This window comes from Electrona antarctica (genome assembly GCF_951216825.1).
Source record: "Electrona antarctica genome assembly, chromosome: 18".
In the NCBI taxonomy this organism is placed as follows: domain Eukaryota; kingdom Metazoa; phylum Chordata; class Actinopteri; order Myctophiformes; family Myctophidae; genus Electrona; species Electrona antarctica.
The window spans coordinates 33,015,533-33,041,670 of record NC_136799.1 but is presented as its reverse complement, the minus strand read 5'-3'; the positions used below and the strand labels follow the sequence as shown (position 1 = coordinate 33,041,670).

General features: G+C 42.5%; 3 protein-coding genes across 6 annotated transcripts; 2 read left to right on the top strand and 1 right to left on the bottom strand.

Moving 5' to 3' along the window:
* Positions 1 to 1,146: 1,146 nt before the first annotated feature.
* On the bottom strand, positions 1,147 to 13,791 carry lrrc74a (leucine rich repeat containing 74A). Of its 4 annotated transcripts, XM_079528566.1 has the most exons (15): positions 13,668 to 13,791; positions 12,947 to 13,003; positions 10,158 to 10,205; positions 9,309 to 9,487; positions 9,125 to 9,232; positions 8,422 to 8,515; positions 8,275 to 8,324; positions 8,106 to 8,187; positions 7,333 to 7,418; positions 6,757 to 6,951; positions 4,046 to 4,141; positions 2,963 to 3,106; positions 2,353 to 2,457; positions 2,063 to 2,148; positions 1,147 to 1,691 (listed from the first exon to the last, which is right to left on the bottom strand). In XM_079528566.1, exons 4-15 carry the CDS (start codon positions 9,459 to 9,461, stop codon positions 1,211 to 1,213), a joined length of 1,680 nt encoding a protein of 559 aa, XP_079384692.1. In that variant the 5' UTR covers positions 9,462 to 9,487; positions 10,158 to 10,205; positions 12,947 to 13,003; positions 13,668 to 13,791; the 3' UTR covers positions 1,147 to 1,210. The 4 variants fall into 4 exon arrangements, with proteins under 4 accessions (XP_079384692.1, XP_079384693.1, XP_079384694.1 ...); XM_079528567.1 differs by lacking the exon at positions 12,947 to 13,003 and having other exon boundaries at positions 13,668 to 13,746; XM_079528568.1 differs by lacking the exons at positions 10,158 to 10,205; positions 12,947 to 13,003 and having other exon boundaries at positions 13,668 to 13,755.
* Positions 4,771 to 5,703, top strand: LOC306942574 (ketosamine-3-kinase-like; the record flags this gene model as incomplete). Its single annotated transcript, XM_079528569.1, has 1 exon — positions 4,771 to 5,703. One exon carries the CDS (start codon positions 4,771 to 4,773, stop codon positions 5,701 to 5,703), a length of 933 nt encoding a protein of 310 aa, XP_079384695.1.
* Positions 13,792 to 14,180: 389 nt separating the features above from the next.
* exd1 (exonuclease 3'-5' domain containing 1) lies at positions 14,181 to 24,109 on the top strand. Its single transcript, XM_079528922.1, has 11 exons — positions 14,181 to 14,463; positions 15,410 to 15,478; positions 16,588 to 16,615; positions 16,698 to 16,774; positions 16,904 to 16,980; positions 17,164 to 17,244; positions 17,771 to 17,875; positions 18,050 to 18,130; positions 18,362 to 18,505; positions 20,293 to 20,460; positions 21,710 to 24,109. The coding sequence occupies exons 1-11, from the start codon at positions 14,331 to 14,333 to the stop codon at positions 22,799 to 22,801; spliced, it is 2,055 nt and encodes a 684-aa protein (XP_079385048.1). The 5' UTR covers positions 14,181 to 14,330; the 3' UTR covers positions 22,802 to 24,109.
* The last annotated feature ends 2,029 nt before the right edge of the window (positions 24,110 to 26,138 follow it).

Sequence of the window (26,138 nt, the reverse complement as noted above, 5' to 3'; positions counted from 1 at the left end):
GAAAGATATTTCTGGCTAGCTACATGATAAACTTAGGACAGGCACGTACATATTTTAGACAGGGGTGAAATTGCATATTTAGTCAGCCTGTCATGCACGGACAGGGGATAATTTCCTGGTCAGAGGATATGAAAAGAGACACATGACTGAGGGCTCCTTTTATAGGTGGAGGACTCCAATTGGGTTGGGTTATACCACTTGCCAGGGGTACGTGTTTGCCAGTGTAAGACATTATGAATGAAAATAGTGTTGTGTTGATTTCTGGTTTGTCATCTGTAGGCCTATAGCCCTCATCCACCGAACTCGTTCAGTTCTCAAAGTGGGGTCCGGGGACCCTCCAGGGATCCTTGAGGGGGTTCCAGACCAGGGGGCCCAACAACAAATATTTAATACCCTATTTTATGCTTCAGCTATGAAAAAGATAGCTGATCTATAAGTTCACAACGTGTCATGATGCCCTGCGCTTTGAGCTTGTAGATCTGCTAATTCTTTTTTACTATTACACTTTTTGAATAATTTTAGCACACAATCCCTAGCACACAATCTTTTCAGATGGAGGACCATGACCAAATACTGTACACATCAATTTAGGGTACAAATTGATATCTGCATGGTTGAGTGGTTCTCAACCACAGTCTGTTGTAGAGACTGTGTTCAAATGGACTTTTGTTTAACATTACGACTGAAAATGATACATTTCAGCAGCTTTGTGTGAGTGCTGAAAACATTTTGATCATCCGTACTGCAAATATGTCCTAATATTAAAAAATAATATGTAGAATCTTTAATAATGTGCTGTGACTTGGTCCTCAGTACCAGATGGAGACAGGCTTTTATCAGAGCACAAAGAACTGTCCCCCTGGGGAGTGCTGGCTTTTAGAGAGGGGAGGTTGCTGCCCCCACCACAGACCCAGGGAGAGGAGGGGGGGTGAGTGAGGATGAGGAAACACACAGGGAGGCTAATGTATCAGATACTGCAACCTTAGCCAAGACCAGGATAGGAGGGGTTGATTCTTCAGAGGGATGAGTCATAGAGGAGGGATACACACAGTCAGTGGTCACTAATTAAAAATAATCACACTGAATCATGGCTTGTCTCTGTAAACTTTATTAAATATTAGTATATTTAAGTAGTTCAACTTCTGAATAAAAAAATCAATGAAAAAGAATCATAACGCAATCTTGTTTGGTTTTGCTTAATCGTTCGCCTTCAGGTTTCCGTTGGATTCTGTGAGCTTTTATCTGCATGTTTCTTGCCTTTCTTTTTCTTCTTCTTGCCTTTGGTTTTGTTGAGCGCAGGCCTGGACCTGGTCAGGTGGTTAGCGGTGCGACTCAGCTTGCCGGGATCCAGCTCTGCGTCAGAGTCGTCCAGCATGTAGGAGCGGGAGCTGGGTGGTCGATGGTGTCCCGCGCTGAGGTTGGTGACGGAGTAGCGGCTGCTGTTGGTCATGCCGATGTGGTGCCACGAGCTGAGCGGGGTGGCAGAGAAATGCTGCGGACCGTCGGAGTCCTCCTTGGCGCCTCCCGGAGACATGACCAGGGAGCCGCGTGGCGTGACCGCCTCCACGGCGCTCTGGAAGGTCTTGAGGATGCGGTCGCTCTTCTGCTTCTCCTTCTTCTCACGTGACTCGGCTTTCCGCAGCTGCCGGCGGTGGTCCCTCATCATCTGTTTCCTAGTGTCCGCCAGACCCCTGCACAGAAACATGAGACCACTCAAGGTTCAAGCTGGGTGTTTACTATCACATACAATACAGCTGGTTGCATTGTAGGCAGTGATCTAGCATTGTGAGCTTGTAGATCTGTGTTTTTGGTGAGTATTCTCCCCAGAATAGGGATGCTGGGGTTCATAAGTGGTTACTTCAAGTATAAAGTTCATTTCAATCTGCCCTATAACGGAAAACAGATATTGCCTCAAGTTTTCTTCCTATTATGTACTGTAATATGACACAGATGTGAGGTGCTATATTTCAGGGGTGCCGTGGAGGAAAAAGCTATTAACAGGGCGGGTGCCCTGAGCCAAAAAACGTTTGAGAACCACTTCTCTATAGCTCTACAAACTCACCTGTAATCCACCATTCCTGTCCCATCACGGTCCAGTCTCTGTATCAAGCGCTCAATCTGGAAGCGATCCAATGGGATTGAGGATTGCTATTATGGTTACAAATTACAAGAGAGAGGAGGCAAACAATGAGCTATTTGATAAAACAGTGACTTATCTTGTATGGTTATTAATGGAAATGAATTCAATTCATGCAGGTTTTCACGTCATTATAGTTGTCACTTGTCATACTAAGCCACCGGTGTGTAAAGAGTCGGTCTGGACAGTCCAATAAATAAACAGAATGTAGAAACCTCCACAGCCTTTCTGAAGTCAGCGACCGGGACTTGCATGGTACCATCTTTGTCAATATTTCGAAAGAAATCCCACAGGCGGAGCTTGCGTTTGTCCAGATAATCCTTGAAAAGAGAGGGAGAGCATTTTGCTTACTTTCATGTCATTTATAGTTGTCATAAGTGGTTAATAGTTTCCTTTATACATACAAAACACGGTTCCATTTTTTTCAAAAACATTTACCAATAATATTCTATGGATGTACTACCACTACCTGTTTGGAGAGCCTGGCAGCTTTTATTACTTGCACAAGCAGAGAGCGCAAATACTGCAATCGGCTGGGTATTTATGTATGTTGGTGTACTCCACCGGCCAATCAGGGACCAGCATTACGTCACCATCAACAGCCAATAAGGGACCACCATTCTTGGTGACGTAACTAAGGTATGTTTCAAGGTTGGTATAAGGTCAATGCCAATGGTGAGCACACCTAATGGCGCGCTCTGCTTGCGAACAAGTAGGCCATACATGGCCTACTTGTGTGTAAGGTGCAAGTTGGCATCTCGGCAGAGTGCATTTCTAGTTTCCAGTTGCAAAGGCAACACATGTCAATGGTGCGAACCAGCAGACCTGGATGACTTTCATTGGGTCGGGACGTTTGGGTGCTTTCTTAGCGATGAAACCTCCAACACCGCCGTACTGCACTTCCAGGCTGGGGTGCTCCTCACACGTGAGCTCCAAAAGCTTCACAAAGTTCTCATTCACCAGCACGTTCTGTACAGAGAAACACCACACACACACACATTAACTTTATATTAACTGTATATATGATGATTTCGGATGTGACAGTACAGTACAGTGACAGTACAGTACAGTAGAGGGACCCCCTGGGGACCCCCACACAGTAACTCTGTCATTTCTCAACCATTTTGGACGCTGGGCGGCTCGCCCCCCCGGGGACCCCCACACGGAGTTGCACCACTCACTTCACACAGGTGTGATTATGACGTTGTCATATAATCTACTAGAGTCAATCTTTTCAGATGGAGGACCATGACCAAATACTGTACACATCAATTTAGGGTACAAATTGATATCTGCATGGTTGAGTGGTTCTCAACCACAGTCTGTTGTAGAGACTGTGTTCAAATGGACTTTTGTTTATCATTACGACTGAAAATGATACATTTCAGCAGCTTCATGTGAGTGCTGAAAACATTTTGATCATCCGTTCTGCAAATATGTCCTAATATTAAAAAATAATATGTAGAATCTCTAATAATGTGCTGTGACTTGGTCCTCAGTACCAGATGGAGACAGGCTTTTATCAGAGGACAAAGAAAAGTTTTTCAAAGGTTCAAAGGTTTTCAAGAGAGTCTTGAAAACCATTCCAGCAGCCAGCATGACTCGTTAGTCAAGAGACTTTCAATGGCCATACCTCCTGGGTTCAAATCCAGGAGGTTAGGGTTATGGGTAGGTTTAGTAATGTCCGACATAAAGTACATGCGTTCACCCGTGGCTTCGTGTGGTGCCACTCAAAGTGACTACTGGGTTGGGCTTGCCCTAGGATGTATGTCAGAAGCAGTTGAGGGCTGATTTCACCCCCGGGCTCCGTTTGAGCTGTGGTGACTGAAAACATCACTTCACCCGAGAGCAGAGTGAACACGATGATGACCAGGGCGCATGAGGCAGGGGTCACAGCAATCAACTTACACTTATGTTGATCTCCTCCAGGGCAGATTTCGGTGTGTTCTTCACTACATTGACCAGGGTCAGTGCTCCCTCTACTGTTATGGAGTTGTACGCCAGCTGAAACAAACACAGGACAAACAACATGGAAGCTTTAATGTCTAATTAATGTACAGTATCAGTGGTGGAAAAAATCACACCCATGTGAAGTGAGGGGCGCTCTTATGGCGCTCCATTCATTGTCAATGGCATTTAATGTTTGTGTTAGGACAAGAATCTAGTATCAAGTTTAAAAGCATTATCCATTTCAACTCCTAAATTGGAGTGAAGTGGGCCCAGGTCTAGGGGGGAACAGTTACTAATGACACTTGGTCCAAACATTATTACTTCAGTTTTACTTTCATTAATATTTAAAAAATGTAGGGCCATCCAGGCTTTAATATCTTTTAAACATTCAAAGAGAGGGGACAGGAGCTGTTGCTGTTTCTATTTAGGGGCATGTATATTTGGGAGATGCCATGTTTTTTTTAAGATGAGTCCTAGGGGGAGAAGATAGTGTTTGTATGTGTGTCACTGACTGCTCATACGTATATAGAGATCCCTGATGACATCAATCTGACATAAATGACACCATAGGCCGGCCTCTAAGTACTATGACTACCGGTACACAACGGCTTCCGTATGACCTATGCCACGTGCGTTCCCAACGCCATCGTGCCAGTATCACATACAGTACTGTCTTCTGAACCATGGAAACTAAGCTCAAGAAGGAGTTGGGGACCTCCATGCTGAAGTCCACAGGATATTCTGGAAGTGGATGTATCAGCGAGGGACACAGTTATAAGACCGACAATGGGACAGTGTTTGTGAAGATAAACCACAAGAGTCAGGCCAAACTGATGTTTGATGGGGAAACGGCCAGCCTGCATGCCATCATAAACACACAAACCATAAAGGTACCAAGGCCTGTGAAGGTGATCGAGCTCGACGTGGGAGGATCTGTGTTTGTGATGGAACACGTGGACATGAAAGGCCTCACCAAGAAGTATTCAAAGGCGCTTGGTGAGCAGATGGCAAGTCTACATCTTCACAACAAGAGACAGCTGGACAAACGAAATAAAGAGCAACAGACGGTAGGAAAGGGGGCTGAGCAGTCTGACGTGGTCGCCGTGGAAGAATTTGGCTTCCATGTACCTACATGCTGTGGTTCCATACCACAGGAAAACGAGTGGCAGGACGACTGGCTGACATTCTACTCCACACAGAGACTGCAGCATCAGCTGAACCTGGTGGAGACGTCCTATGGGGACAGAGAGGCCCGGGAGTTATGGACTCTGCTGCAGTGCAAGATTCCTCAGATGTTTGCGAACATGGAGGTGATTCCCGCCCTGCTTCACGGAGACCTGTGGGGAGGCAACGTGGCAGAGTACTCCGAGGGCCCCGTCACCTTTGACCCGGCTTCGTTCTATGGCCATTCAGAGTACGAGCTGGCCATCGCAGGGATGTTCGGTGGTTTCGACAGCTCCTTCTACTCTGCCTACCATGGGAAGATTCCCAAGGCGCCGGGATTCGCAAAGAGAAATCAGCTTTACCAGCTCTTCCACTACCTGAATCACTGGAATCACTTTGGTGGAGGCTACAGAGGCTCCTCGATAAGGATTATGAAGGACCTTGTGAAATGATTGCACACTTACTGATTCAAAGAAGGTTTTAAACCTCTAATATCCAAAAGCTTTAACGCATGGCTTTGTGTGTGTCCTCCGATGACGTCATGTGGCAGGCAAGTCTATGGACGTTTTACGGAACATATAAACTTTTATGGCCACTGTGGGCCTAAAAAGCGATGTATGATGACTTCATCATCATACATGATCATCATCATGATAAAACGCACCGCTCACTTCACACAAGTGTGATTTTTGAGGGCCGCTAGCCCCTCTTGTATACAGCTTGTCATCTTGTCCCCACACGTCTCATATTTGCCATCGACAATGAACGGAGAAATTAGGTCAAATGTCTGCCAAATATGACGTACATTTGTGGCAACAGGCATTCTGATTGGCCAGTATGAGATGGTGCATGATAATGTACGATGATAAGAGCGCCCCTCACTTCACACAGGTGTGATTTATTTTTAAATCTCATCAAATTATATAAATTTATCAGCCGATATAAACATCACTGCTAGTTGCTGCTAGAGGTTGAACATATAGTCTGATGTTATGTTTGAAGATGTACAGGTAATAGTCAAAAATGTTTCCATTTCTCAACAAATCCATGATCCCCATTCCTCCTCCTAAATTGCTCATTTCAAGAGCAAACAACTTCAATGGATTTATTTATTTTAGATTGCCGACTATGTATGAAACTGAACATGCAGATACTACAACCAGTTTATCACCTTTTGTTATCACGGTTTTGATGTCTAACGTTGATTGATGACTAGCACACACTAGGTTTTTATTGATCACACACGCGCACACACACACGCACACGCACACACACACGAACATAGATGGAGAGCCTCTTGCAGATCCACACCGTAAAACAAGAATGAGGAGTCATAACTGCCAGGTATATGGGTTAAGTCTCCCATTGGCTTAGAGGCAGCCTAGAGATGAGGCAGCCAATCATGAAAAAGTGTCCACTACGGTCGCTACTAGAGGTAGTAGTGAATGTAGGCCAGGGTGCTTTTCAAGCACCTGGCAGAAAGAGAAAGTATTCCACTCACTCACCAGTAGGACTCTGAGTGTGTCATTACACTCCAGACCTCGACACAGCATGCCCACGCCCTCGTTGGTGATGCGGTTGTTGCTGAGGTCCAGGTGCACCAGAGTGTTGTTGAACTTCAGGGCCTCCCCCAGAGACAGAGCCCCCTCGTTCCCGAAACCATTCCAAGACAAGTTCAGGTGTTTCAATGTGACATTCGCCTAGATGGAGCGGATGGACTCGTTTAAAGGGATATTTCACTTTCAAATAAACGTAAACATTAAAAAAAAAGTATGCATTAAAGGACAATATCAGTCACTAGAACCAAGGACGGGTGTTTTCAATGAATCTATCATGGTTAAAATGGAGTTTGAAGTTACAAAGATGTTTGAAGTGATTAAGACCTGAGGCTGATTATACAAAATGTATTCAAAATCCACAATTACAGTTTTCTGAAAAACCTATGATGCTACATCAGTGGTGCTAAAACTTTTTCATGTCAGTTTTTACACTGGGCTTAAATGGTTAAGCATGTGCTACAGTATGTTGCACATTAGGTCCAAGAAGAGGACTGTTGGTGCTTACTGCTTATACATCCATACCTTGAGACCAGCACAAAAAGCCACAGCTCCTTTCATTCTAAGATGATTCCAACTTAGATCCAGAACCTCCAGGCCTTCGTTGTTTGCTGTTAGAAATGGAAGGAAAATGAAGCAGAAAGATACAAATGAAACCCAGAATTTCTTTCCATTACGGTGACTCCTGAATCTTGGAATAGGCCTACTTTATAGCTGCTCAATTAGAACAAGGGTTCTCAACGTTTTTGTCCGGGGACCCCCGGAAATGCTTTGGCAATGTCTCGGGACCCCCGCCCCGCCCCCTCCCGACCCCCAATATAAATTGACTGCTACAATAACCTTAAACCATTTTGGGCGGGAACCCCTTTTGGTGTCTTAAGCATTGTTATAATTTAGCTATTGAAAAATAGCAGATCTACAAGCTCATAGCGCTACGAGCTTGTAGGTCTGCTATTTTTGAAAAATCGTGAAAATAAAATGTTTTAATAATTTGCGGACCCCCTAAAATAATTTGGCGACCCCCCGAGGGGTCGCGACCCACGGGTTGAGAACCCCTGAATTAGAAAATACTTTGTGATCAGTGAAGCTAAATACTTTGCAGGTTCACACAGCATGTGCACACCGAGTACAAGACGATGGCCACAGGCTGCGACATCTGTACAACAGCTCTATAATTTTGTCTTTCTTTGCCATATTTGAAAACCGGCAAAGTGAATACAAGCATCCTGGTGACTCGCACTGTACGCGTTGAGCACAGCAACATTTTAACTTTTCTGCTTCAGTGAAGTTCACCTTACCCAGCATCTGTCCTAAATGCTCCCCTCCACCGCCACAGAATTTGTTATGACTCAAGTCCAGTTCTTTCACTCTGTAATTGCTCTAAAGGGGGAAATATTACAGAAGAACCCTGTCAGCCATCATGATGTTAAACATCAAATGATATACTGTTAATCACTAACTACTTACTGCCAAGGTATCCGCAAAGAATTTAGCGTCATCCTCAGTAAATCCATTTCCTATTAAAAAAACAAACAGAACAAGACATTACTATAGGTCTAAAATGTGCAAAATATATACTGTAAGTATAAAATATAACAAGATATAATGCTCTACCTGAAAGTTTGACAGATTTGATGGAAATGTTTTCCAGCAACATCCGCCCAATACACTCAGCGCCTCCAGTCTGTAGATGGTTGTTGGACAAATCCTGTAGGAAAGGAAACATCAGTGGTAAAGTAGCTTTACTCAAGTATTGTACATACTTAAGTACAATTTTGAGGTACTTTTACAATGTGTATGTCCATTTTTCGATTCACTATACTAATACTCCACTGCCATACTTTTTACTCCCCTACAATTATTTGAAAACTTTAGCTACAAAACAAAAACATAACATTAACCAAAGCAATTTGTCTATTAAAAAAATCACACCTGTGTGATTTTACATCATCTCATTCGGGCCAATCACAATTTGCGTCTTTACTTTTGTGTTTACACAAACCCGGAAAAAGCTGGGCATAGGAGGGGATAGCACCCCTCAAAAATAGCTGATTACATCACATTGCGTCAAATTGTGAGTTTGTACAATGGCTATTTTCAAAAGATTTTGAACTTTTGAAGAAAAATTATGTAGGCCTATAATAATTTTATATTTAAATTTGATTTACTTACGTACATTTTTGAATACAGGACTTTAACTTGTAACAGAGTATTTCTACATTGTATGCTATAAAGTTAAAATGAAATGTCCAACAATGACCTGCAAAACACTTATGCCCTCTAGTGGAAGGTGAGGAGAACTGCTGTTAACACTTACCAGACTCTGAATGGTGAGGTTGGCCTTCAACATCTCTACAAGATATTTGGCTCCCTCACCTAGGAGGTGGTTGCCTACCAGTTCCAACTTGTTGATGTGCATGTCGGTCTAGATAACAACAAAACAATTAGTAATGATCTTAAAAAGTCTGTATCTTTTAACCAGCTACTCAGTCCAGACTTACCACCAAAGCAATAGCCAGTGCCTTGCAGCCGAGCGGTCCCAGTCCATGGTGGTTGAGGTTCATGGTAGAGTTGCCTAGGTTCCGTATAAAATAAGAGACAGGAACCACTCCCACCAGCTCACACGCCCGCAGGTATACATCAGCCGTAGACATGTCCTTGTTGTTACTATTCTCCACCTCTGGTAGCGAATAAGAATGACAATTATGTCAGACAACTATCCAATGTGCTGCAGACATTGGGCCCTATTTTCGCCATGCTAAATCTTTGCCTTTTCTTTTGCTATTTTGAACTAGCCGATCTACATCGACACGTTGTGAGCTTGTAAATTTGAACTATTCAAAAATGTGTTCCAGTCTTTCTGGAACTTATTCCAGGACCACAGAGCATAAAAACCAAAAGCCATCCTTGATTTGATTTTGGTAAAAGAAATACAAGTAATCACAATATAACTTAAACCCAGGCTAAACCCATAAAAGTACACTGAAAGGGATGCTAGCCATATGCAGCGAATTGCCCATTGATGACTTTCTTAGTAAAAAGTGTGCCATTGAAGCCATGTACGATGGGATAATGCAGACAGACAGACGCAGTCATACAGATAACAATGATGTGTAGTGGATTTGGGATTTCAAATCAAACGTAAGGGTCCATGGTAGACTGTCTATAGCCTGGAGAGAGTGGTAGCAGAGGTATGCATATTGTTTATATGCATCACCATAGTGACTATGGCATAGTCAACCAGCGATGTAGATCATATAGTGGTAGATGCAGTACATTAATTCTGATCACATCACCACCAGGGAAACTGAGTTTGCAAGAACTTTAACTGCAGCGTATACTTTACTCACCACCATCAGCTTCCAAGTCTGTATCTTCATCTTCCCAGTCTGGGATATCTGACGGAGATGGACAATCGTCATTTCTTAAGGAGAGCGACTCCAAGGACAGAATAGACGTTGCTACTGATTTACTCAAAACATTATTTTTAAAATATAGGTCTACCTCCTGCTGTAAAAATGTACCCATGGCTCTTGTTAGTTCTTCGGTCTTCCCATTATAACCTGTTAAAACTATCTGTAAGTCAGGAACCGTGAAATAAAATACCCCTGTGTTGTCCAGCAGGTAATTCTACCTTTGTGGTTTCATGTCCTAAGTAGGGTCATACATAATTAATTCAGTTCACCATGGTTAAAGTAAACTCAAGCAAGACTGTTTTGAATGGCAACATACAGTATACAGCATTACAGCACGTGGTTCTCAATGTTTTTCATTTCAAGGACCCCCGGTTTGCTATGCATTAGGCCACAGACCCCATAGCTCAGTCTGAGGTCTGTAACTCAGAGTTAAGCGTCCATTTAGTTCCTGCTTATCAATAATTCATCTGGGGACGTCCTGGAACCCCCTCAAGGACGCCACTTTGAGAACCACTGCTTTCCAGTACCATCTTGCTCAGGCTTTGTAATGTAATGTTGTCTTTTTCAGGGAATACCTCAACCCTTAATTCCCTCATTTGTCCCACTGTTTGGTCAGTGGGACTCACCACCACGCAACGCAAGGCATTGTGAGCTTGTAGAACGGCCATTTTCACAATATTTATCTGTGGAACCGAGTCAAACTAAATGCCTCAACTCCTACAATTCCAAGTGCTTTCCAGGGGTCCCCAGTAAAATATGATTATTTGGGGGTGTCGCAGCCTGAAAAGGTTGAGAACCAGTGTACTAGACCAGGGGTGGGCAACTTGATGATGGAAAGGGCCAAATATTTCCACACTCACTCCAGAGTGCCACATTGCATATTTCTGTCCTAGCAAAAAATAGCCGATCTACAAGCTGAATGGCTGTAAAGTGGAAATGAAGAGTTTACATATAGTACACGTGACATAGTACATGCATACACCTTCCCTAATGATTATGGTTTCAGAATTTATTTATGGTGTATTGTCTCTATTATTAAGGTTATTGTAGCAGTCAATTTATATTGGGGGTCAGGAGGGGGCGGGGCGGGGGTCCCGAGACGTTGCCAAAGCATTTTCGGGGGTCCCCGGCCAAAAAGGTTGAGAACCCCTGTACTAGACCATCTGCAGGTGGCTAGCTACCCAGGCAACTACAGGAGGGCTGAATCCTATTTCATCAATGTGCAGACATCCTCATCACTGACTACTGCAACCCAGCAATAACTATTGGAAGATCAGATCATGCTGTGTCTGTCAAGTCCTGTCACCTGTTTCTCACTGACACTATGACAGATTTTAGCCATTTAGATTTTCTACACAACACACACAACTCCTACTACCAGAACTTTGTATTTTGTCACGATTACATCAAGTATGATGTTATAATTACAATTTAACCAGCTATAAACAACACTAGGACCGGTGACTACTAGATGACTAGATCATGTTTCAGATTTTTAAGAAAGCTCAAGATTACCACCTTGTGGCCAAACAATGCATTGCGATCCATTGCACCTCCATATTTAATAGATTTTCTTTTCTTTTACCCAGTAAATGTAATAGTATGCTCATAATCTCATATGGTAAATGGTCTGCACGTCTACAAACTCACAACACATCGTGCTGCGACATGTTGTGAGCTCGTAGATCAGCTATTTTTAAGGGGCGCGTCTCAAGTTTTGTCATTGACAAATTGTCAATGGCAAATCTTGAGACGCGCCCCTTCAAATTCAGGTTCCACTTAGAATTCAGGTTAAAGGTCCACTAAATCTTGTCCCCACACGTCTCAATATTTGCCATTGATAAATGAACGGAGAAATGACGTCAGAATTCCGTTAAATATGACGGAAATTAAACATCAAAACATTAAACGCCATTGACATTGAAGGGACAATTTACGTCATATGTAAACGAGCAAATCATCTAACCAATCTCAGGCAACAGGCATTCTGATTGGCCAGTATGAGATGATGCATGATGGTGCATGAATGATAAGAGATGATAATTCCGCTAAATATGACGTAAATTAAACATCAAAACATTAAACGCCATTGACATTGAAGGGAAAACTTACGTCATATGTAAACGAGCAAATCGGCTAACCAATCACATGTTGGTGGGAGCGCTTGGCCAATAAGGGACCACCTTATGTACCACCTTATGTAGCAATGAATGTCTGCTAACGTAATTGATGTACGATGACAAGAGAGCCCCTCATTTCACACAGGTGTGATTTTTGGTAAAGAGATATTCTAAAAGTAACACTACGCCCCTGTCTACAAACCCTAGTCACTAAAGGGAAACAATCAAAACGGTGCCATCATCTGGAAAGGGAGAATGGCTGGCACACACTCTTTTATAGGGGTCCAGAGCACAGTATGATATACACAGACAACACAGGCCCTGCAGGCCAGGGGCTGTGCCTGTGACACACTGATTTACATTTCAACAGAAAAGTCACATCAGACAATGTGTCTATTTTACGTCATGATGATGTACGCTGATAAGAGCGCACCTCACTTCACACAGGTGTGATTTTTATTATATATTTACACTTGCTTTGGCAATGTAAACGTATGTTTTCTCATGCCAATAAATCTCCTTTTAATTGAATTGAATTGAATTAACAGAGGAACATGCAGGGCAGGCCTTCACCTCCTCACTCAACCGTTCATCCATCTTCACCTCAGACCCCTGGAGGATCTTTGGATGGCAGCCACCTTCAGAGCTTCAGCCCACCAGCTCAATTTGGTTACAACAAATTCAGAATAACATTAGTATATATATGCATGCTAAATGCACCCCCCACAGCACAAGTGAAACACGTAGATCTAGACCATGCAGACACAAACTAATTAAACCTAATCATGTACAGTACAGTATGTGTATGACATTATCCACAATCGTTCTCAAACTTTTCCATGTCAAAAAAGACCCCTAAATTAATGTATTTGGCTATGTACGGGCCACATGTGAAGACATTTACTGCCAGGAACTCCTATACCTTGTTTTGAAAAAATGTTTCAATTTTTTTTAATTTTTTGAAAATAGCAGATCTACAAGCTGACAACACATAGCATTGCATACATTGCATACATTGCATTGCATTGCATTGAGCTGTAGATATGCAATTTTCAAATACCGTAGCTGAATTATATACTGTACGATGAAAGTGGTTAATTGATTAACTAATTTAGCTGGGGACCCCCTGGAACCCCCTCAAATACCCTGGACCCCACTTTGAGAACCACTGCACCAGACTAGGCCTACTGCCCATAGCCATTAAATCGTTCGGATCATTCTTTCTCAAACATTCTCTCATTGGGCTAACTTTAAATCTCTTTAAATCTAGTGTGTCCCTATTTACTGCATGTCATTATAGGCAAACATTTTCAAAAACACTTACCATAGCCTATAGATAGGCTAGCCTGTCACATGTCGGTCAAGGTGTGTAAACAACAAAAACTAACACAAATCTCTAAAAAGTACATAAATAACATCACACACCACCAGAGGGCATGCTGGGAGGGGGCACTCCGCAAATAGCAGATCTGATAGGCCCCTTGACCAGTGTTGCTCTGTCCGCTTATTATAAGCGACTTTGGGCTTGTTTTATGTAAAGCAAGTACCGTATATATTTGAAAATATTTTCTAGCACACACACACACACACACACACACACACACACACACACACACACACACACACACACACACACACACACACACACACACACACGATATTTTTCCCTTTTTTTAATAGCAGACCAGATCTGCTATTAAAAGCGAGCTTGTAGATCTGCCAGATCTACAAGCTTACAACGCGTCAACGTGAACTTGTAGATCGGATATTTTCAGACAACGTATATGTTTAAAGTGCTCATTTCTCGCAAAACCTGGCAACCGTGCTTTTGACCACTCCCAGATAGAAGACGCCATTATTGCACCTGCAGCTGCAGAGCGAGGTTGGTTTGGTCTTCAACACGCGGACGGACAAGTTGAAGTTGAGCAGAACGTCGTTGAAGAAGATTTATCAAAGCATTTATTTGACAGACGGACAGATAACAAACATGATGTCCTCACAAGACTTCAACTTCGTGGACATCTTGAAGAGAAAGCGCATTAAACTGACCCTCAGGACGGCTGCATACATCGGCACCGTGCAGCGCATCAACCTCAACAAAACCATCATCTTAGAGGATGGTCAGTCAAGTGTTTTACTTTGGATCTTATTTCCGTATGCATGTTGTTATTCTCGATTAATTGAATGCACAGGACCGCAATGGAAACAACAAAAGCCCCCCTTTTTTTTAGCAATCATTGTAAAATCGCACTGTCCACCACTGTACTATTTGCAAACTGTCAGTTACTTGGTCAATCAGTCAAATCAATCAATTGGTACTCGTTAAGTAGGCCTACCATTTTCATGCGGTCTTGGCTTAGTTTATGATCATCGTTTTAGTTAACAACTGTAGTTTAGCTTCAATGTGCCAATGTGTTGTCAATGTCAAACTCCTCCCAGTGAGCATGAATGAAAAACACAGCAGCAGCTTCTTAACTTAAAAAAAAATATGGCTGTCTCAAGAAACTAAGATATGTCTTATACAATATACCACGGTTAAGTATATTATTATGCTATTTGGTGAAGTTTAGTTAAAACATTTGGGCAGCCTATACAAAATTGAGTGATCTCTGACTGCATGGTACCATGTCTGAGAGGTTTTTTAAAGTTAATAGAATTTGACCACACAACACGCATGATTTGTGTTATTGTGAAACAACACTTGACTAGAATTTAAAGTTAATTTACTTTAACATGGCTTTTCTTCTGTTATGTCACTCTTAACTGTTATGTCTTCTCTTGAAAGTTGATGACCTTGCTTTTGTGTCCCAATCCTGGCATGCATCTACAGTATATTGAGATTGAGTAGCACCACTAATGGAGATTGAATTTTGAATGTCTTCAGCTTCCTTTAGAGTTTAGAGCCTTGTAAGAAATGTAGCGGCTGCATTCTGAATTATAGCGTTTTTGGGGAGACTTGAAAGAAGAACATTACTTTTTCTAAGTCATATTCATAAGACGTTCAATTTATTGTTGCATTGCAAAAGCAATTGTGTGACTTTAAATTATGGGATTTCATTGTTACAGTTGTTGATGTCAAGAATGGAAGAAAGATTCCTGGGGTGAAAATGTTCTTTGGACATGAGGTTCTGAATGGTGAGTACTAGTAGTATATAGGTCAGGCTGACCGGACTCAGTATGCCACTCACTGTTAAGCTCTATAAATTCCAGGGGCACACAAACAAATCTCTGAGTGTGTGTGTATGGGTGTATTGTCTTGTGTGTGTCTCTCTTTCGCATATATCAAGAACCATCCAATACATTGCCTTTTCATTTGGTGTGTTTATTGCTGATATACACACCAAGGGAAGTGCAGTGGAGTGAAGTCTGATCTGCGGTTCTCCAGATCCGGTGTGCGTCATGATTAGAAGCAAATATGCACAAATGACGGCCATAGCACATGAATGACGCCAGGGCCAGGCGTCAAGAGTACAAATGTAGTACCATTTGGTTCCATTTGAACACTCTGTTATGGGGGTCCTTGAAATGAAAACCTATAGTATAGGCCTAGATTGATAGATTCTCAAACGTTTTCATTCCCTATACTGTACATTCCAGGAATCTGTTACTTTTTATGTTTGACTCATTTGCTTATCTTTAACTGTTAGCCGATAGATTTCACACTTGGCATTGCAGGAAGTGCAGTGTCTACTGTGAATTCGATCAGATGAGCGGTTCTCCAGAATTGGCAAGCTCCATTCCGGCATGCGTTCTAAATGGTGGCCTCGCCCCTGAACGGTCACTGAACACAGTGCACTAGTAACAACTTAACAAGCCAAGTCTCTCATCATAGAAGACTAACCACAGTGGAGTAGCTGACCTAATATGACAGTTAAACCTCATGTGGGCTGCAGCATATTGCCAGGTGCTTGAAAAGCATCCTGGCCTACATTCACTACTACCTCTAGTAGCGACCGTTGTAGACACTCTTTCATGATTGGCTGCCTCATCTCTACTCTACAGTATGTCTAGGTTGCCTCTAAGCCAATGGGAGACTTACCCATAAAACCCATAGTCTGAACAGCATAAAACCCATACTCTGAACACTGCAACGTGAAGATGTGAGCTGAGGCAGAGGCTGCGGCACACAAACTGATTATCCTGAAGATGTTCATGAACAAGAGTTTTCTGCACCTGGCAGTTATGACTCGTAATTCTTGTTTTTCCCTTATCTGATAACTTATCTTGTTTAACTTAATTTTCAGTGGAAATGCCTGATGAAACACAAAGCAGGTAAGCAATGATTGCTCCAGTATTGTATTTGGTCTAGTGTTGTTTCTTGCCACTTGCTGAATCTAGTCTCTAATCTACACAGAAAACCCCCAGACCAGATACTTGAAGGCCATCTCATAGTGGACGAATTTCAGCCCTACAGGAAGAGTGTCACATTGGGTGATGTTTTCTTTTTTTCTTTTCAATATTTGCTTTGCACTTTCATATTTACATGAAGTGTTCCTTCCCATCATGAATAATTCATATAAACCATTCGTTATTTTTGGCCGTGCTCATCCTGTTTTTTAGATGGTGATGAAGATGACGAAGAAGACTATATCAACTTTGTTGTCATTGATGAGTTTCACGAGAAGTTTGGACCAGCTGTAGGTTAAGCCTCTTATTACACACACACACACACACTTCATGCTTTTGAAATGTCTACATATATTCACACGGTGGCCATTTTGCTCTAGCTTCATATTCCGAAGAGGGAATATTGCCATGTACATGTTATATTATGTAGAGTGTCTTTTGACCTGTTTGTTCATGTCATCTGGTCCAATCAGGTGATGCAAATCAAGAAACAGCAGGTGATTGGTGTAGGAGCTGATGGAGTGGAGGCGATGCAGAGACTCTGCTGGTTGCAGGTGAGGATGAGTGTCCGCAGGTGATGAGGAGTGCAGCCGCTTTGGTCTTTGGAATCTACCATATTCACATGGTGGCTATTTTGCTCTTGGGTTAAGTAAGACGAAAGTAGGACAGGGGCTGACAGCGTACATTCATTCAGCCTACTACTGTCTATTCTGCACTGCGCAAATATGAATGTACAGTATAAACAATGTAATTCAGCTGCAATGATTACGTTTGCACAGAGGATAAAATGACCTTATTCAATTCCTGTTGTTGCCCTTTATTTATTGAGTGGTGCAACCATAGGGTGCAGCCACTCCAATGCCCAGCTTTGTCCGTTCTGTACGTGTCCCTATGTTTAGCATACCAACAGGCGGCGATGTTGCACTTAATTTTACCATATTCTGAAAGGACTATTCTATATCCATGATAAGGGATAGCTCAAATCTTAATCTGAGGCAGGCAGGTTGATGACGTTTGATATGTCATGGATGCTGAAAAATGTGATATGTTCTGACTATTGTCTGTCAAATTATTCTGAAGATTGCAACAAAGAACACAGTCTATCTGTTCGACATCCTCCAGCTTGGAGGCCGTGCCTTCAAAAATGGCCTGTCCATGATCCTGGAAAGTAAACGCATTCTGAAGGTGAGCTAAGAAACCATTTCAGAATCTGAGACTGTCTTTTGTTTAACCATCTCAAACCTTTTTGAGTCCCCCCCCGGGACTCAAACCCTCAATGTGCATTAGGAGCCTAGGTGCCCGGACAAGGACACCGATGCTTTCCTGGTTTTAATGTTTGGAATTGTTCCTTCACTATAGGTCATTCATGACAGCAAAGGCATTGCTGCTTGTCTGACGACTTCGTTTGGAGTAAAGCTAACCAATGTGTTTGACACACAGGTATTGCACACCTTTCAAATTCTTAAAGGATTAAGGATAGCTGATCATCAATCTCACACGAGTTTCACATTGCAGTGTGTTGTGAGCTTGTACATCTATTGTTAACGTTTTTGTAAATGTACATTTTCTGCGTTCAATGCAGTTGTTTCTATGGCAATCATTTGTAGCATTCTGTTGTTCTTTAGCTTTGAATCTATCTTTAATTTTCATTAAATGTCTGCATCTGTTTAGGTGGCCGATGTGTTGTGGTTCTACAAGGAGACAGGGGGAATTCTCCCAGATAGAGTCAGTACTCTAGAGCAGGTTGTAGGTTTTCACCTGGAGGTGCCATCCTCAAGACTCTCCTCCCTGCTCATGAAGTCCAAGCTCACCAAGGTACATGTCAAACCTTTTCATTTGAAGGACCCCCAATTTGATATATATTTGGACACGGACCCCCATCTGGAAATGTTTTGTGCCAGGGACCTACAGAAGAGAAGATTTGTGTTAAAACATTATTCACTTTCAAGATGCAGCACAAAGTGATGCACTGTGAGATTGTATATCTGCTATTTCTGAAAAGCCAACGTATAAAATGACAAAACACAGTGATGATTTAGGCCATGTTATCTGCTATGGTGTTGATCCACTGACAGTGAAAACTTAACACTGGTTTCAACATAGCCATCTTTTTAGAGTACATTGTGCTTCAGTATGTTGACAAGCTTCATGGAGATGCTAATTTTCCTTTCCAGCTCGATTTGGCACCTGCCCACAGAGCCAAAACTACTAGTAACTTGTGTACTGACCATGTATTACTGTGCTTAACTGACCAGCCAACTGGCCTGACCTGAACCCCACAGATAATCTAGGTTGTATTGTCAAGAGGAAGGTGTAGACATAAGACTGAACAATACAAAATAATTTACGGCTGTTATCAAAGCAAACCTGGGCTTCCATAACACCTCAACAGTGCCACTGGCTGATCACTTCCATGCCACGCCCCATTGATGAAATAATTTGTTCAAAAGTAGCCCAGACCAAGTATTAACTGCATACATTAATATACTTTTCAGATGGTATTGTAAAATATTCTAATTCATTGAGATAGGAGTTTTTGATTTTCATGAGCCATAATCATCAAGATTAAAACAAAAAAAGTTTTTAAATACTTCAATTTATGCACAATCAATTGAGAATATATGAAAGTTTCACTTTTTGAATTATATTGAGGAAGAAAATGAACTTTTGCAAAATATTCTAATTACTTGAGATGGACCTGTATATGAACCTGAATATGGCAGCATAGGCTATATACTTGCCATATATTGGCATACTATGTTAATATATTTAAAATAAAACCATAGCACCACCATTTCATGTCGCGCACCCCCTAGAAGGCGCCCCCACACCACAAGGGGTGCACGAACCACTGTGTTATACAGTATAATGCCAACAAAGGGAAGCTTCCCCTATCTTTGTAGCTTCATTTTGCTTTGCCTTTAGTAGCTACCAAACCAGGTCCACTAGATGGAGCACTTGCTGAACTAGAAAACACTTCATTTGGTGAATTAAAACTTTGAGATTTGAGTAAGAACTTGTTTTCTGTAGACCGACTTATTGGGTCCCCGTTTCAATGCTGTACTATTAATCAAACGCATCATAAAGCCTACTTTATGTGCTTATGTGATTTTATGCATGATCAAGGACAAGGTTCTTCTCACACACTGCACATGCAATATGGTTATAATACCTACTACACACAGTAGTAGATCAAAATATAAATATAGAGCTGAGCACATGTTAAACAAATAAAATAAATAAAAGGGTGTCTAGCTTTTTATCTATGAAATAACTATAAAATCCACACACCAGAATGAGGGGAGCAGCATTCTGGTGTGCAGATTTTGTTATTTCATGTACATTTTTTGTTCCAGCACCCAGCCTAGCAGGACAGGATGCCTTTTGTCACTTTGTGACAGCTTTTTCATTGCTTTTATATCACTATGCCATGATACTGTATGATGAACTGTATTTATTTTATTGCTGCTGTTGTCTTAGCTAGGTTTTCCTTGTATCTACCTGGTTAAGTTAAGGATGAATAGAAGACGGTGTATTTACACATCGTCTATGGTTGTGCATGCGGCTTGCTCATGCATGTTATAATATGCATGGTTTGACAGGAAGATGGGGAGATATGGTACAAGCGTCCCTGCCCTGTGGCCCTGCTCAAGGTAATGGCTCTGTCAGTGATCCACTTGCAGCCTCTCAGACTAATGCTGCTGGACGCTCTCATGAAGGACTACACGGATCTGGTGAACGCCTACCTCACCAGTGACCCCGGATACCTGGTCAGTCATACACACAAACAAGCTTGTTGTTTTTTTTGTTAGTTACGTCGATTGATTTACATTTGGAAATCACTGTGTGAATCTGAAGTTATAAAAGTTATAAAAATGAAGATGTTTAGGTCTTACCATTAACCCGCACAGACTGAACAAAAGGAGCCCGTAAATGTTTCAGTTTTGTGCTGGCTTGCCTGTGGAATGACTGGCACTTTTATGCCTCAACTAACTGTGCCACTGTTCATTTTCTGTGCAAAATATTGAATATAAGATTAACCATTATGTCCCAGTGGGTCTCCTTGGAATTAAGATGGAGTAACCTCAAAAGAATGCGATGCGAGACTTCCCTCCACACCCTCCTGTCTAGCATCAGGGTTTTGAGCTATGCATTGTTCGCTCTGTAGTCGTGCGGCAGTGTGCAAGGCCATGGTCACTTGAGTATGCAGTATATTCAACTCGGAGTCCTCTGACTAAAATAGTTGGCAATAGGACTTAATACTTACCACCTTTTTATTTGTACTGCTGCCTATTATGGAAATGTGGATTTTGATCATCTCAGTGGGACATTGTTTGTTAAATAAATATAATACTTAAATACTTATTATAATAATAATAATGTATTTGTATAGCACCTTTCATGACATAAAGAAAAGCAAAGGCAAAAGACGACATTAAAATAATATCAGTGAATAAGTCAATACAGTGAGAACATGAATAACAAAGATTTTAAAAGCAAGAGTGAAGAAGTAGGTCTTGAGCTGTGCTTTAAAAATGTCTACAGAGGCTCCCTTTCGAAGGTATAGTGAGAGTTTGTTCCACCGTCGGCCCGTAGAATGAATATGCTGTCCAAGGAATGAGATTAGCAACTGTGCCTTTGTTTATGCTGTATGACCACGTCCTCTTCTTTGGCCATTGCTAGAGAGTTTAAAAGGATGTGACAGCTTATGGTAAAAGGTGCATTTATATTGCGATTTGTGTTATCCAAAGCGCTGTACGATGTGCATTACTTTCACCCATTCACACACCGACTGCAGAGGAAACCGTGCAAAGCCCCACCAACCTGCTCATCAGGAGCATTCAGTGTCTTGCTCAAGGACACTTGGACACTAACCTACCTGAGCCACTACCGTCCCTGGTTATGCACAGCGCTGATTAGAACTGGAGTAAATTACACCAGTAACTGAGTGATGTATAACAAAATTGTATTTTTTATGGCAAGACGGAACGCCTTATGTTTACTCACATCTGCCTACAGAGCAATGAGTTGGATCTGCCCCTGGAACTGAGGGACATGGAACGCATCCGCGAGGAGCGGTATGAGATGGCAATCCAGATGTACCCTCTTACAGACCAGGGCCTTTTAGAGCGCTACAACCCCCGACCTCAGCCCAAGATATCACCACCAGCAAATGACCACCAGAACCAAGACACCCCCCGACCTCAGCCCAAGATATCACCACCAGCAAATGACCACCAGAACCAAGACACCCCCCGACCTCAGCCCAAGATATCACCACCAGCAAATGGCCACCAGAACCAAGACAACCCCCGACCTCAGCCCAAGATATCACCACCAGCAAATGGCCACCAGAACCAAGACAACCCCCGACCTCAGCCCAAGATATCACCACCAGCAAATGGCCACCAGAACCAAGACAACCCCCGACCTCAGCCCAAGATTTCACCACCAGCAAATGGCCACCAGAACCTAGACAACTCCCGACCTCAGTCCAAGATATCACCACCAGCAAATGCCCACCAGAACCTAGACAACTCCCGACCTCAGCCAGAGATGTTGCCACCAGCAAATGGGCGCTGGAACCAAGACCAAGATGCATTACCCCAGATGGAGTTAGTAGATTCCGCTTACCCTGCAACGGTTGAACCCATATCCCCAATGCGAGTGGACTCTCCCTGTCCCCAACCGTATGCTCCTTCCCCAGTGGCCCAGATTCCAGCCACAGCCCCTGCGTCAGACCTAAAGAAAACCCCCAGCAGCTCTGTACCACCACCAGACGAAGCCCCTGGCCTCATGGAGATGATGATGGACACAATAGGTCGAGGATGGCCCTTGAAGAAAGACCCACAGTCATCTGTCCCCGTCTTCCCCGTCTTCCCTTCCTTTGGAAGAGGCTTCCCTGTCCACATGCCACAACCCCAGAAGACACCTGGGGCGATGGTTCCTCCAACTCTGAAATCCACCCCTGCCAACGGAGCCATACCCAAGACTGTCCTGCCTGGAAGTGATGTTGGCCTGGAGGTAGGATACAGTAACCCGACACCTCAACACCTCGTCTCCCAGCTCAGTCCACTCAGTCGATCCTTCAACTCTTTCAGAAGCACTTAGAAGTGATGTGAAACTGAGTAAGTGGCTTGAGAAGAGATCTGTGTATTACTCCAAATCGACCACTAGATGACAGTAAATGTTCTGTTTTGGCTAAAGCTGTATTATTTCACCAATATTGTTTGTTACTTCAGGTAATTATTGTTTCTGCCAGGCTGAAGGCGTGGCCGAGACTATGTTTTGCACCCTGTCCGTCCGTCTGTGTATGTGTGTGTCCGTTCGTCTGTGAACAGCTCATCTCCAAGACAGTTGGGCCTATCAACGTGAAACTGTGCACACACTCCCTGGTTGCCAGAGCAGAACCTCTACCCAAAATATTTCACATCGGCCAGTTATAGTGGCACCAGGAGGCGGATTTTTGCTAAATGTATTACTCCTACAGATTTTGTCCAAACATGACGCAAAATGGTACATAGTATCTCTATAGTCATGTGACCGAGGAAGAAATTTGTATTGTAGCGCCACCGATTTTTGGAAAACAGTTGTTTTGCCATACAATTGTTTTGCCATTACTCGTACAGATTTTGTCCAAACATGACGCAAAATGGTACATAGTATCTCTATAGTCATGTGACCGAGGAAGAAATTTGTATTGTAGCGCCACCGATTTTTGGAAAACAGTTGTTTTGCCATACAATTGTTTTGCCATTACTCTTACAGATTTTGTCCAAACATAACGATTTGGCGTGGCGTACATCAAAGTTCAAAGTCACACTGGAATGATAGTGCGGAAATTTGCATTGATTTTGGCGTACGCCCATTTTTGGGCGTAAATCTCATTGATAAATGAGGGCCATTATCTCTATAGTCATGTGATCAAGACGGATCTGTCCGATTTTTCATATTACATCACTTTTTCTGGTTTGTATGTGTTTATTATTATTAGAGCGGTGCCCATGGGGCCTCTACAGCGGTGCCCGTTGGGCACTGGCCTACTTGAAACGATGCAAGTTGGAAATGCCCCACCCAGATATTATGTCTGTGTCCCTTTTATGGCCATATATGGAGTTCTTTGTCAGGCATGCCCAAATATGGAGTCTATGCAGATGTCAGAATGATGTCAGAACAGGCCAGCACCATATATGGACCCTGGGCAGGGGCCCTGTCCAGAGCCCCGGGAGAGGCCTTTTTGAGGTGGTTCTGGACAACCGTGGGTCCGACCGACTCGACACCGGGCACTGCACCCCCTGCTGTGGTGTGGAACGCGTGTGTCGAATTTGAAGTCGGTGGGGCGAACGGTTCCCGAGTATATCCCATTTTTCTGTTTTGTTTTTTCTATAATAAAAGGTCTGTGTTCTTCCAGTAAATTCTCTGGCTTGTGTTTTGGTGATGACTCAGTGCATGTGGTCATTGTTTAATACAAATGATGAGAAAGGAAGTGAATTCATATGAAAGGTATCTAAGCAATCCTTTAAATTTTAACTTTAAAAAAAAGTACTGTAACTGGGGAGGCGCACCGCATTAGAAGTCATAGAGCACCAACCATATGTGACCAGATTTGAGAGCCTGCCATCGCGCAAATTCCAGCTTTTCACCAGAGAAGATTTTTTTTTTTGAATGAGTTAATATCACAGGCAGACTCTTCACATACTAGAGCATGTCTGGAATAAGTGTCAGAGCTGAAATCGACATGTAAATATGAAATAAATGCTTAAACTAGGTGCTAGGTGTAATGTTAGGTGTAACAGAAGTGAACCTTTCAAGTCTGTTTTCTCAACTTGTTGTTTTCTGCAAGACATTACTCTATAAGCTTCAAAACTGGTGGGTCAAACTGGTGGGTCAAACTCAACAACCAATATCTCTATTTGAAGCTATGACTCCCTGCTTTCATATGATATGACAAAACGAAAATTCAAAAAAATCCAATGGCAGTCCCTCAGTCAAATTTAGTCACATATGGTTGCAATATCTCTGGTTCCATTCCAGCCGAAGCCATGTGTTGCAAGTCTTTCCCTCCTTCCTCTGCTTTCTGTCGCTCCACACTTTGGCATTGAAGAAGTTTTATTTTAATTTGTATGAAAAACAATTGAAGGCTTTCTTCTCAACTCAAAACACCAGTGAATAATCACAAGTACATAATGCAAATTGACGTGGAACCAAAACCGGTTACTCTGTTAGGCTCAGCATGATTGATTGGTTGTGTAGCCTGGCTTCCCTGTTGCAGTTAATTGAGGGTGAAAAGAAAAGACAAGCATTGATGGATCTGCTATTAATTGAGCAAAAACATTGTTCCCGGATGGTTCTTTTGATTACAGATGAAACCATTAGACTTGGCACAGGCAGAGCCTTGATACTGTCCATCTGAAGCCTCGGTCGCCCCTGTAGTTCAGCTGACAATGATCAAGTGGCTGACACCTGCCATGTTCCACATGAGGATATTAAACAGATCTTATCAATCTAACATGGTGGATGAGGTGCCATGCAGAATTTATAGACGGGCACCACTGCAGCCATTTTTGGCTGGGTCTTAAGAGGGAGGGGCTTGGGAGCAAAACAGGATATGAAGACAAAACAAGACGTTCAAACAACAGCAGGGCCTCGCTAGCTCCCCCCCCCTCTCTCTGCATCAATCACATCTTATTGCCATGGTTATCTACACATAGAGGCTTGGGCCCTTGCCAGGGCATTCTAATTGATAGCATGAAACAGATAAAGTAGGATTTTAATTAACTGGGAGGGAGCCCTCTGCACAAAGCCTTAGCATCTCTCTTAGCAACCAGCTCCTCGGATTCCGCAAAGGATGGAGCGGGGTGGATTCACCCATATGCCTTCCTTAAGCCTCTGAAGCACTGCTTTAGCTGATCTCAAATTGAACAGGGGCGGAGCTATATAGTACAGCAAATTAGTTTTATGGTTGAGAAACATGGTGTGATTTATATTGTCTGAAGAGTAGGACCTGTCTTTATCACTTGAAATGTTATGTTTTTTTTTTTTTTTGTGTGAAAACATTAAATCTATATTCAGATTTCTTTCAGTAACTTATGGCTGACTCTAATAAAAATAATGCATTTTAAGTTCACTTGCCAATATCATCCAATCAGGAGACGGTACTCTTTTTCAGTTTTAGTGTTACACTCTCAACTTTGCCATTTCTTCCACTTTCACTTTCTTTTTCACTTTCATCCTGTATCGTGTATGATTTATCTCCTGATTGGATAAAATTGGTATCCTGAGCTGCTGGAGAGATGGAGACCCTGGCTGTTACTGAACAAACACTATGGGCTCTATTTTTGTCCATGTTAAACCCCTTATCCCTAAACTACTTTGGCTTTTTTACTATTTTGAAAATCATTTTTGGATAGTTAAAATAGCCAATCTACAAGCTCACAACATGTCGATG